At 40.8% G+C, this 18,535-nt stretch overlaps 1 protein-coding gene across 1 annotated transcript in view; it reads right to left on the reverse strand.

Annotated features, from left to right (window-relative positions):
• LOC120500690 (protocadherin Fat 4-like) overlaps positions 1-18,535 on the reverse strand; it is a 60,835-nt gene that overhangs the window by 30,602 nt on the left and 11,698 nt on the right. The window contains exons 6-7 of the mRNA XM_039705896.1: positions 4,914-5,094; positions 1,342-1,592 (exon numbers count right to left, since the gene is read on the reverse strand). Coding sequence (XP_039561830.1) covers positions 1,342-1,592; positions 4,914-5,094 — 432 coding nt within the window. The remainder of the gene's footprint in view (positions 1-1,341; positions 1,593-4,913; positions 5,095-18,535) is intronic.

The raw sequence follows: 18,535 nt of genomic DNA on the forward strand, positions 1-18,535 counted from the left end.
GGAATGTTTAGATAAGAAAAGTATTCAAACCCTTGTGAGAAATGGGACAGGAAGAAAGGAGATTCTGTCCTTCAGTTATTCAAGTTATAATATTAATATTATTACTAATTCCTCTTCTTAAACACAATTAAAAAATACCAAAAAGAAAAGTAAGTTATAAGTAAGAAAAGTAGAAAATCCCTAGCTTTTTGATAAGTTAAAAACAGAGTAAACATTGCTTAGGTTTCTAGTTATAAGAGATTTCATACAAAAAGCACCCAAAAGATATTGCCAGAAAACATCAGGTCAACCTCTGTGTACCCCTTGTGAAAAGAATTTCCAGAAATATCCCAAAAACAATCAGGCAAAGGCACTAGTCAGATTATACAAAGTTTCACCAATGCAATAATAAAACCATTTCATAATGTTGTTCTGGAATCAGAGAAGAATTGTAAACAAATCCATTCTTCCATAAAAAGGAGAAATAGTTGCAATTGTTTAAAATTAAGAGACAAAATCCAAGACATGGAAATAATCTTTTTTTCTCTTAAAAGAAAATTTGTTTTGTAAACCATTCGTCATGGAATCCTTTCTGTAGGAATCACATATCCATGTATGTGTATGTATGTGAAAACATGGAACATTAGCTGAACCAGAAATTAACTCCTGTGTTGAGTGAAGCAACTTCAATTTGGGTGTAGGCTCACAAAAGGAAGATTGCGGCCTGATTACTTTTGCTTTATTTTACTCCACCACTTGGCTCAAGGAAAGGCAACATAATAAACATCTGACATAGACACAGCATTTTTGGAAGACGCTGTCAAAATCCTGTTTAGGAATTGCTCAGAGGAGACTTTCAGAAATAAAAACAGGCCATTGTGTTCCTAACCCTAGCTAAATAGTAACTTTTTTGAGTGGGTGATCATTTACAGTATGTGTACATTATGTAACTACAGGAACATAATTGAATTTGGATGGGAGGAACCCAATAGAAAAAACCTGCTAAACTGTGGATGGTAACTTGAGGTTTGTTCCTTATTCCCACGCAGAACAAAGATAATACCAGAAAAACAGCTGCAGAAAAACTGAAAGATTTCTGCTGGCACAGCTGAGCATTTAATTAAGATGTTGCCCAGAGAAGCCGTGAATGCCCATCCCTGGGAGTGTTCAAGGCCAGGTTGAGATGGGACTTGGAGCAACCTAATTTAGTGGAAGATGTCTCTGCCCATGGCAGGTGGGTTGCTACTAGAAGATCTTTCAGGTCCCTTCCAACCCAAACCATGCCATGATTCTCTGTTCATGATTTCCAACCCAAACCATGCCACGATTCTCCGTTTATGGAAGCGCTGTTGATCGGGTTACCTGAGGGGGTGGGCGACGGCACGTGGGTGACATAGGGGTGGTGCTGGAATTTGGGCGGGTTGTCGTTCACGTCGGCCACGGACACCAGCACGCTGGCAGAGCTGGAGAGAGCCCTGGGGAAGCCCCCGTCGCTGGCCACCACCACCAGGGTGTAGTTCTCCCTCGCCTCCCGGTCAAGGAGGGCACTGGTGATGATCTGTCCTGTAGAGGGGTTGATGGTGAATTGGGAATTGCCGCCCCTAAGCCTGTAGCTGTTGGAGAGGAAAACCAAGGAAGAGAAATTGGATTAGTGTTTCAAAAGGCAGCCTGCTGCCTTAAGATAATAACTATTTTCTATACTCTTCAGACCACCATGATGATGGGTATCAATACAGACTGTCACATTTTCATCTGACTCTCTATATGTCTTCACTGTTTGACTTTTTCAACTTTCAAGGCCTGTCATAAGTGACATTTCTGGAGATTTCCAAGCATAGCTGTTTAACACTGATTTCCAATACGTGAGCTGACTGAGCCTTTAGATATTTGAAGATACCACTGGACATACTCTCAAAACTGCCTACTGTAGGCATCCTCTAGTGCTGATTTCCCTGGGCTAAAGCATTAACTGTTACTCCAAAAGGCTGATACACCTCTTAACTGAATATACTTAGAAAAAGTACCTGCAGAATATAGTTAGAAAATGTACTGTTTTTTGAAATATAATGATGACAGCTTTACAAAATAAAACGAACATTTAATATCCATATTGTTTCCTGATACTTAGTTTTGCTATTCAAGATTTCAATGTGAATTTATAGCAATTCATAGCAAATTAGTAACCACAGAGCTCTGTTAACGGAGAGTAATTGGGACCAGAGTTTAACCCTCAAACTGGTGGGTGTGTTTGTCTGTGCACACATCCCCATGTGATCTGATAAGAATTGACTGTGTGCTCACTACAGGCATGTTGTAGGGGCTACCTCTGGCTTCCTACCACACTGAGTTTGTCCCCTCTCTTGAAATGCTTATCCAGCTTCTGTTCCTACAGCATGAATCTCAAAAATGTATTTTTTAAGGTACTTGGTTAATATTACCTTTTTTAATAATTCAGATAATGGATTTTTGAGAAAAGAATGGAAACAAAAGCTGGCTCAAATGAACAATTCTCATATTCAATATTATAACCCAACACAGCTGTGATTAGCATTGCTCCTCTGCTACAGCAAGCAGCAGCTCTTCTGAGGTATGATTCTATGATAGGCTCAGAATAAAGTGGCTTTAATGAAAGAGATTAATATTCCAATCTTCACCTCTTTAAGACCAGAACAGGTTATGACAGCAGTAATAACACAGCCCAGAAGCTGCACTGAGAGGGTTGAGAGCCAGCCTGTGTAATAAGCTGTGGCAACTTCTCCTGCTCAGTCATTAATCTCTGCACAACGCCACGAGCATGCTTTAATTGCTTAATTATGATATAATGTGATTGCCATATGCAATTGTTCTCCAGCCATAGCAATGTACACCTAGAATAGAAAGAATGTGCACAAAGCCTAAAGCACCACTTAGATCTCCCTAAAAAGCAGCACATTTTATCTGTGATTTGCAGTGATTTAACCCTGAGTGGGGTATAGCAGAGACAGAAACTTTCTCTTCTGTGTTTGCACATGTTAGCACTGGAAAGATACAATGATTTTTAATTTTTTAAAAAGAAATAATAAAGACATATTACATTTGTCATAAGATATTGTGAATTGTACCTGCATGCAAACCAACTGGACAGTGTATATGTGTCTCAACAAATTGCAAAACATCCAAACTCAACCCAAAAAAAAACTATGTAAAACCAAAAACCCTTTGAAACTCTAATGGTGGCAAGTGGCGTAAAAGGAATTTGATCCAAACACTTAAAATGTGGCCTTTTGACTCTCATGTCTACTGTCTTTAACAGGACTGCTCAAGTGTGCACTGCCATTTAAAACCCTGCCACCCTCCTTTAATGACTTGACAGGTTATCACCAGAACCAAGAGAACAAGAGTTGGCACGTATGGACAGGTGACAGTTCTGCAGAAGTTCACACACTTCCTTTAAAACACAGCACATTTTTTGAGTTTGCATGAAAATGTTAGCCAAGGATTTTAAATATCCATATTGGAAACCAAAGGTTTACTTTTGAACAGACTCTAACAAGACAGAAAAAAAAAAGGAGTTCTGAGCGCTCAGCACCTCTGACATGACAACCATACATGTTCTGATCATTCTGGCTTCCACCAGTTTTGCAATACCAGCCATACTTTAAGATCTACTTTAAATGCTGAATCTGGACAAACCCTGTCCAAGAAAAACAAAGTCTGTTCCTGAGCCTAAAGAGTGTAAAACAAAACCTGAAAACAATGTTTTAATAGCTACTTATGAAGGGGAAAAAAATATTTTTATCAACTAATTCTATGATGCAGTACTGAGTGAATGACAAAGACTAATGGCAGAGATATTAAAGTAATTTAACCACACTAAAGAAATCCAAGAGCAGACTGATAATTTTTGATTACGGGGCGTAATCATTATAGTCATTCATGCTCTGCATGGAATTCTTTTTTTTATAAAGGAGCTTGCCAGAAATAGTTTCTTAAAGTATGAGTGAACAGAATTAAAAGCTTGATTGTTTCACAATTTAATAAATGGCAATTTTGGATGATTTTCAAATATCTAAACATGTCTAGATGTCAAGCTTCTATTTCTGGCTTGTAGCTAGTTGGAAAGAAAATATTTCAGTATTTTGTAGACAGCGTTTTGCCATAACATAGTTCTGTTTTATTTTACTTCCTTTAAAAAAAAATGACACAGTGGTATTCTTATACTCATTGAAGAAGGAACTGAGGTGAACTAACAAAGGTAAATAAGGAAGCTACTTTTATACCCTGCTTTGTGAGTTTGGAAACAGTTTGCAGCCACAATAGTTAAGTGTGGGAAGATTAAGAACTAATACAAACTTGCTTTACATTCCATTGGCAATGTATCTGTCCTCAGTGGATAATCTTCAGCTTGTCACTGCCTCTCAGCATCTTCATTACTCTTGTCTGTGGAACTGGGAATGGCCAGTGTGCAGCCCAGTGCCCAGTTAAGTTCCATCAACTGAGCCCTGTGCAGAACTGCCAAATTCCAACCTTTAACTGGTTTTCTGAATGGCATAAGCTTTATGATTCACCTTGGGTAATTTTCATGTTAAGACAACAACTGACCAAAGCTTTACTCAAGGAGCACATTTGCTTTCAGTGATAATTGCTCACTACATGAAAAGGTGTGAATGCAGCAGCAAGGCAGGCAGTGAGTGCAGGTGTAAATTGAACTAGCTTGCTTTTCACGCAGTAAAAAAATAAAGTAACTCCACAACTCTATTTGTCCTCAATATAACTCTAAAAAGTCTATAAACAACAAAAAGATGGATTTGCCCAAGTAATTTAGTTATACACATAAAACTGTTCTATTTTTTGTCTTACAGCTTTAGGGCACACTGGTGATGGACACTGGGGAAAAAGGAATCTTCAGGCAAGATATGAGGCAGTATTACATGGAGCAACAGTAATCGACCCACCTAATAACAGCATTTGTAGAAGCATCAGCATCCGAGGAGTTCACGAGCAAAATGTCTGTCCCCGTGGGAGCATCCTCCGGAACAGTGGCAAAATACATGTTAAAGGCAAACGTGGGGACGTTGTCATTGACATCATCCACTGTGACAGCAATGGTTCCAGTGCCAGTGAGGGCAGGAGATCCTGGGGAAAGGGGGGGTACAAAGTGCTAGAGGTTACAAACACCAGCAGGCTAATCGGAGCTCTGCCAGCTCCGATTTGGAGCCGAGCGCTTGAGCATGTCGCAGTTCACAGAGCAAGGAAGCCAGCTCAACACAGAGGACAGGGTCAGGTTTGTTTCAAAGTCATCTTGACATAAAGTACAAGTTGTGAAAGACAAAAAAAAAAAAAAGTTATTATTTTTCTTGCTCCATCTAATTCCAGAAATATTTTGTAATACAAGCTCAGTGGAAAAAGATGGTCTTGGAACTGCTCAGAAAGCCTTCCTGTAACAATTAGGACCGATTTGAAGATGTGGTTGACTTTCCTGTTTCTCTGCAAGGAGACCTTCAAAGGTGGCACGCTGACAGACGTGAAGACTCCAGCCCTCAATTTATTCACCCGCAGAACAAATAGAGTGGAAACAGTGGCAAAACCCAGCTTCCCGCGTGGCTCTTCCACTGCCGGTCACACCCCTGACCTGGGGAGACCTTCTGGGAGCGGGTGAGAAGGTTGCAGTGAGTCTCCAGCCCTGTTCAGACCCATTCTCTCCATAGAAGCAACCATCTATAGCAGCAAATAATGCTCACTCCAATGGGATACTGGCTTACGGGAAATCAGACTGAACTTATTTAACCCAGGGCTTTCATCCTCCTTGTTATTCTAAACTTAACTCTGATGAGCAGCAAGGAGCATGAAATAGCATGTTTATTCATGTGCAATCTCTCAGTATTTGTCCTCTTCAGCTTTTCCTTTGTCAAATCCAAAAAAAGACAATGAAGACTTTTACAAGTTCATGTTAGTTTTGTGAGTCCATTCATTACACTCATTTTCAGCCAAGAATCAGCAAGACATCTTCTGCTAACCAAATTCTTCCCCTGGAGAAAAGAGATCATTCCTTTCTTTGAATACATAGAAAGGAGAAGGAAAAAGTGATAGCAGAGCAAGAAACACTTAAGTTACGGCCACTTTTACTCAAAAGACAGATGATGACCATGCCTGTTTTACCCAAGACTGCATCTCTTTCCCCTTCCATCTCAGATCTGCTAATTCAGCATTTGCTGGACTGGGATAAAGCGAGGATAATGAAATGCTTAGGGCTAAGATTGGTGGAGTCCTTGCCATGAGGCAGGCATATTGCACAGAGCTGTCACTCGATGGAACGCAGGCCACCCCGTGTGACCGCCCCAGTCCTTCCAGCCCGGCAGATGATTGGGTCACTGCTATCCAAGGTTACTGCTGGAGCTCAACCTCGGGGCTGGGAAGGAGGCAGGCTCTGCTCTTGGGTCCCATCTGCCCCTGGCAAGGGCTCCAAACACAAAGTTCTTATATAAAAGGAGAAATGACAACCCGTTTTCCCACATGTTAACCCTTGAAGAAGGTGGGAGCAGCCTCAGCACAGGAAGGAGGATTTTTCACCACAAAATCCCTTGCAGCAAAGTGGTTTAATGCCCAAATGGGCTGAATGACAGAGCTTCCAATTGAAAGGCATTATAAATCTCTCAAGGCTGGGCTTGGAGGCTGCTGATCAGAGGGGAAGGATCACAACGCCAGGGGAAGAACGTGCAAGCCAAGGAGTATAGATTTCACATCACACAATAGAGGCCTTTCTCTGCTCTGCTCTGAGGTAATTCACTCTGCCAATTAATACGCTTTCAGCCAGGAAGATTACATTAAGGCAATAAGTCTGACTCATTTTTCAGCCTTTTTTTTTTTAACTCATGATTTTGTCATTTAGCCAAACACATATAGATAGAAAAGCCTGCAAAAGTGCTCTTGATTGCTGAAATATTGCCTGTGAAGTGTTTATTATTACTGCATTAAACGAAAGAGAGTCCTCAGCGGCATTTGCTGCGTGTGTCATCAAGGCCTGGCCTTCCAAACACATTTTATTGACATTCATCTCGCAGCTAATGAAATGAAAGGTTGAAAGTTGTAAAGTTTTGCAGCTGATTAAACAATTTATATATAATTCAGAAATTAATCTTGGGTAAGTCACATTCAAAGAGCATCGGTAATGCAATTCAGCCTGGAAAAGAAAGCTAATCTCACAGCTAAAACCTGAAACTTGCCGTTTCAAATGTATTTGCTAAGAAAGCCAAGGCCAGAAAATTCACACGGTGGGTTTTGTCACAAAAATGAACAGAGGTGGCAGTGCCTTTAGATCCCAACCCTTGCTTCATGGCAAAGAATGGAAAATCCCTTTTTCTCCAATTCCCCTTCCTCCCTGGAAGTGTCTACAAGGCAGCATGCAGCGCAGTGTGGGCTCATTTGTCTCAGCCACAGGGAAGGGACTTTACCAGCCAAGGCTGAGCAGCACACCAACAAAATTAGCTGGGGCAACATAAGTAACCCAGACCTCATCAACGTTAGCTTGTGGCTGCAGAGTGCTCACAGAGACATCCCAGAAGTCCCATTTTAATTCAGCTGTTTGTAACATCCCAAGTCACTGCTCCTCGGTTCTAAACCCCAAACCTTTCTCATCTTACTTGCATGGAAAATCTCACGTATTTACATTGGTTTCCTGTCTGTGTAGTTATCCAGATACGTTTTTTTTTCTCTAAGTAAAATATCACGTCCACAAATTTACTCCTTTATTCTATTACACCGAAAGACAAAGTTGCAATTTCACAGAGAGTCCTCAAAGCTTTTACTCAGTTGAAATTAAATGACTAGCTCACATTTCTGCAGTTACTGAGAAATATAAGAAGAGGAAATTACAAATGAAGTAATTTCATATGGAAAAGAAATAGCTCACGGCCAAATTCTACCGTCCTCAGTGAACTTCCAGTGAAAGCTGTGCTTGCATAAGGACCACAGAATTTGGCCCTTGGTAATAAGCAGGTTTCATAAAAAGTACATGTCATATTTGTGGTGAGAGAAGTAGTTTCCACGGTCAGGCTGAGTTCCCAGATTTCTTAGTTTTGCTTCAATAGCAAATCTTCCCCAAGTCAGTTAATTCTCATTATGGCAGAGCATCACCCCTATTTTAATATTTTGCATAAATAACTGCAGTAAATTTAGTGTAACTTCTGCAATATTAGCCAAACACACAAGATGACCCCAAACCATTCTTAATAAACCAGACATGTTACAACCTATCTAAAATTGCTGTACACAGCCACACAAGCCTCTGAGTACTTTTAAAAACAGCCCTGAGGGCTAAAGCCACAAAGAAACATACACTTTTCCCTTAGTGAATTTGCATTAAAAAATGCTATGATTGTTCACGATAGCCTGAACTATTTTTCAGCAGAAGCAGCAAGTATTTCTTTGTCAGATGCTCCTCATTTAGAGCATTTCTCTAGTGTCATACAACTAGCAGGTTTCTTTTCCAAATCCCAGAATACTATGTCTCACAGAGTCTTAGAATATCCAAGTGGGAAAAAAAAGTTTTCTAGAAGGATGGAGGAGTGAAGGAACCAAATTATGAATAAGGAAAGAACATAAAATTCAACTATATTATCTAAATGGGAGAGATTGACTTGTCTGTTCCTATTCAGTGAGTATCACATCTTTAAAATTTATAAGATGGTGCCATTCATATATTACTGTCATTATAATTGTGAATTTCCCATCTCTGTGTGCTGAGGTCTGTTTCTGTGAACTGCACAGTTTATTTCCTGGGTGGCAGCTGTACATATACACTAAGCAGACAGTCCCACAAATGTCCACACATGTCATTGCTGAAATAGAGATTAACCTGGGATAGTGTCAAAATAGCAACGCTGAGTTCAGGGGGAAAATTGCTTCCCACGGACGTTCTTCAAAAAATTTCAGCTTTTTTGCTTACATCTGCAAGTAAACATGTGTCTGGGGATGAAGAGAAGGAGCAGACCTTGGGAGCCTGTGGTGGAGGATGAGTTACAGAGAGAGGTTATGAGAGGCCACCTTGGGCTGGGCCAGCACTGGGCTGTGGCTCCTCTCTCTGCATGGGACACTGGGGGAAGTGACATGAAGAAAAAGCCATGGGAATGTGGGTCAGGCAGGCAGCAGGATGGGACAGGATGTCTCTTGCCCCAGCAAGATGGGACTGCTGGAGAGCTACGAGCAGGTTTTCTGCTCCATTCACCCATACTTGCTTGAGGCTGATCACAAGAAATATGATGATATTTGTAACTTTTTTACTTTAAAAAGTTGTAACAAGTGCTCTCAATTTTTTCCTCTCCCTGTCCAGGAGAGACGAGATGAAAAATATTGGCTCTGTGCAGTAATTCAAACAGACGAAAGGAAACAATGCAGGAAGGTGAGAATGCAGTGGGGAGAAACACCACTTAACCTGACAAACTCTGCTTTTCAGATGCTGGATAACCAGCAAAGAGAGGTCAATACACCTTTCTGGATTAACTCATTATAAACCACTCATTGCCCTCACCTAAATATTGTACTTGCGGGGTGCCCTTGTGGCAGGAAGGAATGCTGAATCTGACTCCATGTTCTCAGAAGGCTAATTGATTATTTTATGATACTATATTATATTAAAGAATACTAAACTAAACTATACTAAAGAATACAGAAAGGATACTTACTGAGGGTTAAAAAGATAATAATGGAAACTCATGACTCTCTCTCCAGAGCCCTGACACAGCTTGGCCCCAATTGGCCAATGAGTCAAAATAATTCACAGCAGAAACCAATGAAACAATCACCTGTTGGATAAACAATCTCCAACCACATTCCAAAGCAGCAAAACACAGGAAAAGCACATGAGATAATATTGATTTATTTTTTTCTCTGATGATTCTCAGCTGCCCAGGAGAAAAATCGTGGGCAAATGGATTTTTCCAGAAAATATGACTGCCACACCTAAAGACTGCTTTTACTTTTGCCTCGGTCCATCCATGCAGCCTTGGAAGAAGGGAGCACCACGTGCTTGTCCCTTGTTCTGGGGAATGGGGAAGGTGAGCTGTTTGGGATCCCTGAAATCCCCCAACATGTGGCAGCATCTATTCTGGTACATGTTCAGCTCTCCACAGCACATCTGGGTGACTGGGGAATGATCAGAGCACTTAGCGCACTGGAACAGCAAGAAAAAGCCATGAAAGGAAACTTGCAAAGCCATTTAGGTTCTTCAGGAAAGCTCAGGAAAAGATGATGCTATTGGAAATTATCTCGGCTGCATGGTGCTGTTTGGCTCACAGCAAAAATTAGAAATAGGAGAATGTGTCCAGCACACCATCCACATATTGTTTGAAGCCTTAATGGTTTCTAGGTCCTGTCTGCACCATGCTTAGCACAGCAGATAGTAAAACCATCATTCCTTTCAGAAACCAGGAACTCCAAAGATTTTGCCAGCATTAAAATATCAAAATCACGTGCTAGAAAACTAACAATAAACTTAAGCAAAAACCCCACAGACACATTTCAATAAAATGAAAAAAAAAAAATTAAATAAAATGAATCTAAATGACTAATCAAGACTCATCCTGCAAGCAGTTTACCATGTTTTGTGGTAAATTAAACACATCATTATCCTGAAAATTGGAAAGCGATTTAACAGAAATGGAATTTTTGCCTGAGTGAAACGTGTTGCTTTGCAACAAAGTGGATTTCACTTCTCCAGTCAAACACCCAGTGAATGAGTCCCAGGACTAGGAGTTGTATGTGTTATCACAGAGAATTAACTTTTTCACTCAAGTAAACAAGGCCTTTCTCACAATAAAGTGGCCAATCTTTCTAAATGCATTTAAATGCAGATGGAGTGTGCTGAGCCTCACTCGGCTGGTGAGTTTTAAAATAAACACAGAGCTACATTCAGTGAAAATGCAACTAGCCTGCATTACACTTTACATTTCTAGTGCACACGAGGCTTAATTTGGAACATGGATGACTTTAACTAATTTTCCAAGAACACAGAAGAAAATGCGTCTGTGAAATGAGGAAAAAGTAGTCCTTTCTACAAGATTGCACCACAAATATTTGTCCTGGCTGGGTATGTTGACTGTGCTTTGTTTTCTTCTTACTCAATTTTTCACCACAGGCTGTCATGCTAAGTCTTAAAAAAACCTGGTGAACCTAGATTATTTTGAGACAGAAGCTGAAGTAAGTGGCCAATAAAAGATATTAAAAAGTTAGAAGCCATCCATATTCTCAATCAGTTCAGTGGCTGACTGAATGAGACATGCAGCAAACTCAGATTTTCAAAATTTCTGAGTGTGTCAAATTTGAGTTTATCTCATAGTTAGGTACAAAGCAGTAGCTGATCCCAAAGTTGATTTAACAGAACTTGAACTTCAAAAACCAAGGGACTGGATTGATAGCTGGGACAGATCTTTACTTTTGCAAGGATTATCTAACAAGAGAAAAAAAAACAAACAGGGACTTTCTGTACTACATCAGGTGTTAGAAAAGAGAATATCAACCCCCATCTAGCGGCCTAAATAAGCTGGGGGCAAATAGAACTAAATCTGAGAACATAAAAAGTGAAAACAAAATAATAAATTACTCACTAGACCAAAGACCAACCTTGTTCAAGCAACAGCACATCCAGCCACACTCAGGCTGGTGCATGTGCATGAACACAGAAACTCACACCTGTTCTGAGAGTGCAAAAGAAAACCCTGTCCCAAAACAGTGATACACAATGGGATCTCTCACCTGGTTTTATCCACACGGGTTTTAAATTTGAATACCAAAACTCCTGACTGACTGCTTCCAGCAGATTTATTAAGCTTCCGAGCTTCAGGACAGGGGCAACATCACATTGCAAGAAATGTAACATGCTTTTGAAGGAACAGGAGTTGCAGGCACACAGAGAGGCAATTTTAAGGCCTCTGGTGTATATACACATTTCCCTATCCCTGTTTTCTTCCTCTGATCAGAAGCAGTTTCCTGCAGCTGTTAACCAAGAGAGGTAAAAAAAAAAAGCTGGAGCACTTTTACAGACCTACAGGAACAAAGACACAGACTGAGAACAAAACCCATGCAATAAAGAAAAGGTATAATATACTAGCACAGAAAAAGTATAATGTATATTTAGCACACCTTCAAGATGTTCAACAACCTCACACGTACATACTGCACGTTTCTTAGCCAGAAATGCATTTATTTCCAGAGCAAGAAGTTGCCTTCTACCAAATGTTTTAAAACAAGAACAATTAAGGAAACAAGAACAATTAAGGAAAATGCTGAACTTAATGTTCATAAAAATAGTGGCACATGACAGATTGTAAGGAAGCGAGGAAGAAATTGTTCCCTGTCAGGGTGGCAGAGCCTTGGCACGGTTTGCCCAGAGAAGCTGTGGCTGCCCCATCCCTGGAAGTGTCCCAGGCCAGCTTGGAGTGACCTGGTCCAATGGAAGGTGCCCCTGACTGTGGCAGCAGGTTGGAATTCGATGAGATTTAAGGTCCCTTCCATCCCAAATCATAGTATGATCTCCCTGTGCCTGCAGAAAGGAGGAGGTGCTGGAGGAGCTGGCATGGCCATGGGCCGCACCCAAGGCCTCTGGTGGCAGAAGTGAGACTGAAAGAAAGTGGAACAGCAAACTCAGGAGAAAGGCAGAGCCACTAAAAAAATTATTTCCTTAAAACCACCAAATTACTCCTCTCTGTTACAAGTTATTGCTGTAAACAGAAAAAACAGAGAAGCTGGCTCCTGCAGGGACTGCTGACTAAGGCAACTTTTGACAGCCTGTGACTCCTGAATATCCCACAGTGAAATTCCTGTAATGCACAATTCTGAATTATGCTTTAAAAACACCCTGTATAAATAGAGAAGATTAACCAGCAGGCTAAGTGTTCAGGCCATATGTGCATGTTTTACTTGTTTTAGCCTTGCAATTAAGGCTTCCTGAAATTGTAGCTTTGTATTTGAAGATTGAGCTAGCAGACTTACAATTTATAAGGTGTAATGTTTAATTTAAAAAACGGTTTAAGATCACCAAGGCTGGAAAAATCTTAGTATTTCTCAAAGGCTGATAAACTGCTTAACAACTACTCTAAGTACTCTTCTGCAAAACAGATTACATTCAGAGATCTCATTAGCAGCTATGAAATAGAATTTCACAGACAAGTGATGTAAGCAGAAGAACAATTGAAAATTAAGTTTGATGTAAAGTTCCAAACTAATCAGAGCAAGATGGATGAATGAAGAGGTAAGGGAGGAAGTGTAATGGCTTGGGAGCTGAAAAACAGACAATTCCTTCTAACTTGAAAATTTTAAAATATTAAGCATTATCTTCTAGCTTGTTTTCCAGTTTAAATAAATGAACCTGGATTTTCTTTTTTGAAGAGATATACCTGTTTTTTTCTCTGAAACTAGTTAGAGTTAGCTTGAAAATGAAGTGCTATGCATTATTTTAATCTGAGTGAAAATCTTTCATTATTTTCACAGATATGCCAACCTGAAAATAAATTTCTCCTGCATCCCACCCCAGAGGAACTTATATACTTGGATTTAGCCCAGAGGCTCTTGCTGGACTATGTAGAAAGCAGTGATCTAATAATGAAGTTTCAAGTCCAAAAAGAGGACTAAATGCCTCAAATGCCATTCAGGGGCTGCATTGTGCATCCCGTGGGGTGGTTCTCTGAGGGGATGGGCTAAAGCCCTCATCTCCTCTGGGGAGGAAACACATCACATCCCACAGACTCTGACAGGCTCTCTTCCCTGACAATAACTCCTCAGGGAATCTTGGACTGACTCTGCCACAAACGCTCTTTCCTAAGTAGCTTTTGGAGCTTTTGTCTTCCAGGGAAAAATGTCAAAGTGCTAGCAGTTTCTAGGCTCTGTGATGGGGCAAGACCCTGCTATTACGTTGCCACAACCACAAAATGCCACTCTCAATTCTCTTGTCTCCTGATTTTAGAGGATGATAAGACAATATGAACACTATGAACTCACTGATGAGTGTCACCATCTCAGTTGTCCCAAGGTGCCATTTAGAAATAAATTAAAAAAATCAGGCAGAACTACTGCACCAACAGTTTTCATACCAGTATTAAAAGAGCAAAAAAAATAAAGCCAGTGAAACAGAAAACCACTAGAAGTAGGCTAGATCAGACAGCATTGACACAAGGAAGAGCTTCCACGAGTACAAGAAAATAAATGGAGCTGGGACAGAACCCAAAATGTATTTTGAAACAGCTGTGCCATAAAACAAGACCACAGAAGAGAGCAATCCTTCTGTAAATTGCGAAGCACCAAGGTGAGCAGACATCAGATTCATTTAGCTCACCACAACTTCAGCAATGGGTGTTTTTAGACATTGCACAAAAACCTGGCAAACAGGACATCTCTAGCAGAAATAAGCAAGTTGCTTGTTTTGTTTTGTTTTTTTTTGACAGCACCAGAATTTTAAAATAGCTAATTTTGTTCTAAAAATAATATTTGTTATTTTCAAGCAACATCTTTTCACACTGCAGGTTCTATGTTAGGTAGAAATACAGTGTCTGCTAAGGAAACAGGATGAGTACAAATGTCTTAAGTCTAGCCACTTAAATCTCACACAATGTTGAGTCTTAAGACTTTCTAAACATTACTAGAAAATACAGCTGTCCTTTTGCTGTTGGGAAATATCTTGAAATGTGTTAAAAAAACAACACAACTGCACTGTCATCTTCCATTTGATTTTAGGATTGAAGGGAACCAAAAGCCTAGCTCAGAAGAGAATTCCTGAGAAGGATATAACCTCTCTACTTGGTTGCCCTCCTACATTCCTGAAGGAAAGAATGTATAAGTCAGGGACCAACATTTCCTAAAGAAAAAACATATGGTTGTTTTTCATCCAGGCCAGGGATGTATACAAAGAACAGCTAACTAAATATAATAACCATTCACTGATTCATTTCTTTCAGGACTATTTATCTAAATCAGTAAACAGGTTATTTAAGAAAATAAAATTAAAACCCCCCCCAAAACACAGGAACACAGCTTCTAATTAGAAACATCACGATTTGATTTTGGTTTTATTGTGGCCATGTGCCATTCTGACCAACCTAATCAAGAGATGGTGGCTGCAGTTTATTTAAACAGTAGTCCTGGGCAGTGAGCAGGTTTCCAGATGTGCTACTCCACATCCCTGCAATCAATAAATAAAAGGATGACTGTTGGAATGCTAACATTTGCCCAGAAAATTGCTCAAAGAGTTAAAGACACAGATGATAAAAGCAGCTGCACCAGTTCTTGTCATGCTGCCAGAGTTGAATGTTTACCTAGTGCCGCATCCCCACCAGATGGGGTGGAAAAAAAAAGCAGAAAATCTCTTTTCCCAACCATTTTGCCATGAAGAAAGGTACAGCAAAGCAGAAAAGATTTATGTGGTAGAAGCAGACCTGTGAAGACACATTCAAATAGTTGTGTGTAGGTTTCTTGGCATTTATGTTAGCAGACATTCTGGGGCAGCATCTGCAATCTAAACACTATCCTGTTATTCCACAGTCCATCACTTTGCCTGTCGCTGTATTTATAATTCACGCACCCAGGTCCTACAGCCTGCACTGCAAGAGGGTCTCTAAATTGGGATGGCTGAGCTTTGGGGTTCAATTGTGCTTTATTTCTCGAGCAAAGCCGCAGGTGTACAGCTCTGGAAGATGCTGAATGTTCCCAGTGATGGATGCTCTGCATGTCCTCATAAATCCCCCCTGCCTAGAGCGGCGGCCGAGTCTCCAAGGCCCAGACACAGAGGAAGTGCAGAAGCAAGGGAAGAGTGATGATAAACCAAGGTAGGAATCAAAACCCTTTGTGCAGCCTGCCTTGTGGAAACTGGGCACAAGGCAGGCTGCATGGACACTAATCACTGAGCTGAGTGCCAGAAGCCGTTTTGTCCGTCCTTTCCCTCCCCCAGCAGGCAGGGAAGACTCTCCACCGACCCGCGATCCACCCTGAGGACTGAGCAGAGGATTAGCAGCCAAGGCCAAGGAATAGCTGGGCTAGAGCCAGGACAATGCATCGATCATGACCGACTTCCCTGGGCCTGAGGGGAGCCCTTGCTTGGGAAAGCACTTCTTCAACAACTGCCTGGATTTCCATTGCTGGGGCACGTGGTCCCACGGCAGTTTCCCACCTGACCTGTCCCCAGTGCTTATGAGCAGCTCAGCTCTTCATAACTCACAGGTTTTCTCACGTGCCCAGGGCTAAGATCTGCTCTGGGAGAGCACTCCTGTGTGCAGTGAAAGAGCACAGAGATCCCTGAGGGCACAGGCACTGTATCTATGCAGCCCCACTGGCTCCACACTTTACCATGTCATAATCCTTCCCTTGCTGTTATACTCGGTGTACCTGCTGCCAAAACATGCTGTAAATCTACAGAGGTGCACTGGAAGGACACCTTGAGATAAAAATAATGAAAAATTACAAGTCATCCTTCTTCCAGCAACTTCCCTTACACGGGCTAAGGTAACACAGCAAGAATCCACAGTCACAATTTGATGAAGTGAAAATAAACATAAGAAAAGCAAGAAATCCTTGATTATGGATAAGAAGACCAGGAAGACAGCCAAAACTAAGTTGGGAATCCATTAGTTCTTATGTCTAAGAGTGCTTCTAACTATGTAGTGTGTCTGCTTCCTGGAAAGAACAGGAAGAATTGGCATAGACTTCTTTAGGAGCAGGATATCATCTCTGAATGTTTTAAACCAGTCAGTGCAGCCTATAAAAAATTGAGATGCAGACCCTAAGAAAAATGGGATGAGGGCAGGACAGACACTATTTTGCTCTTGATGGACTTTTCCTGAGTTAACTGCATCTGGATGTGTACCATGATTTTCATCTGTAAAAAAATCCCAAATCTTAAATCAGATGCTCCATATATGGCAAGACTGTACTTTGGGCTGCTGAAGACTACTTGAAAGACTGTTTGTTGCAGCTAATAGAAGCCAACATCAAAGTGCAAAGGATAATACCTTTTCCTTGATTCCTTTTCAAATATAATATGGATATGGACAATTTCAGACAAATCTGTTTTTTTCAATGCTTTGTGAGGCACAGCTTCCTTACCTGTTCTGCATGAGTATTTCTGGATGAATGGTCTGTAGGCAAAATCCTTCCTACTAAGAACTATCAAACAAACACAAACTAAGAGACTCATGGTTATGTTAGGCAAAGAGCTGGACATGCCTGTGAGAGTTTCTTGTATAAACATTTAGCAGCTGCTCAAGAACATAAATACTCCAAACGCTTTTATTATCCATTTCAAGACTGTGTCATTCCACCCTTTTTATTAGTGTGGCAGGAAATACATCATTTAGTGAAACAAGCACTGACTAGCAGCAGCCAGTGTGGTACCACCTGGATATCTACTATGCCTATGGTTCCTATCCCATTTGCATGAAATCAAGTTTTGCCACTGATTTCTACTGAAAACTTTCACTTTCCCATGATTTAGATAAATCATGACTAGCATAGTTTTCAATGTATTCTTTGCTGGTATGAATTCAGAACAAGTCTTCAGTGCAACCAGAAGATGATAGCTAATGTTATTCACCAGCCTGGTTGAAAATTATCCCAAATGATACCAGCTGTGGATTAGACAGGTTGTAAACTGAAGCACAGTAGAGCAGCTACATTTAGCTTAAAGTTACTACTGAATAGCTGCTGCTGAAAACACTTGCTAGTATATTCTAACACTGGCAGGAGGGCATGGGAACTTGTGAGTTAGCTTTAAAGAACATGGCAAATTTTAAAAGGAAGTTTCAAACAGTGTTTAATAAGTGTGATATCTACACATTTAAACACAGGAACTCATAAAACATGCTGCTGCTCTTGTCAACCACTTAAGGCAAAGGTCCCATGCACACTTCATGGATTAACATCTCCCTGGATTACCTGAAACTCAGAGATCTCCTGACACAGGTAAATATTTTCATTTGGGACTGCGGGATTTAACTGTTGGTCAAATCTCCTGGATTGTGTGGGGGTTTTAGGAACCAGAGTCCAGGTAAAGCCCATGCTCTGGTCAAACTCTTGGCTTACACACAGTGCTAGGTGAGGGGTACAGCTGAGTTCTGCTCCCCTCCCTCTTCCAAGAAGGACAATAATTATTGACTGCAAGATGCCACTTTTATCAGTTCAGTCTTTGGGTGTTTTGCTCTGTACAGCCCTCACTGATTTCAGCCAGCTTGGACTGAGAGACCTAAGAGACATCAAGACAAATCCAGCCTCAGCTTCTGAAGGAACATAAGGACATTCAAGCCCAGGCGAGTCCAAGTCACAAGTGAGCAGTCTGAGGCTACAGAGTAGTAGAAAGCCAGTGTAAAAACCATAAAGCACACAGTTATCTCTAGCCAAAGTACAAGACAAATGATATCTCAAGCCTTAAAATTGTGTTTTTCAGCTTCAGCTGTGCTCAGGCTGTGGAATACCTGAGCACTGCTGCAATAGGAAAATACAAGCCATAGCTGTTGTCACTGGCACAAGATACTGCACACAGCATGGCAGAAAACAAAACTGTATTCACTTGTCAACAAGTCAGCTCTGCTTCTATTTTTATTGC

The sequence above is a fragment of the Passer montanus genome, unplaced genomic scaffold (genome assembly GCF_014805655.1).
Source record: "Passer montanus isolate IOZ18808 unplaced genomic scaffold, ASM1480565v1 scaffold188, whole genome shotgun sequence".
In the NCBI taxonomy this organism is placed as follows: Eukaryota; Metazoa; Chordata; class Aves; order Passeriformes; family Passeridae; genus Passer; species Passer montanus.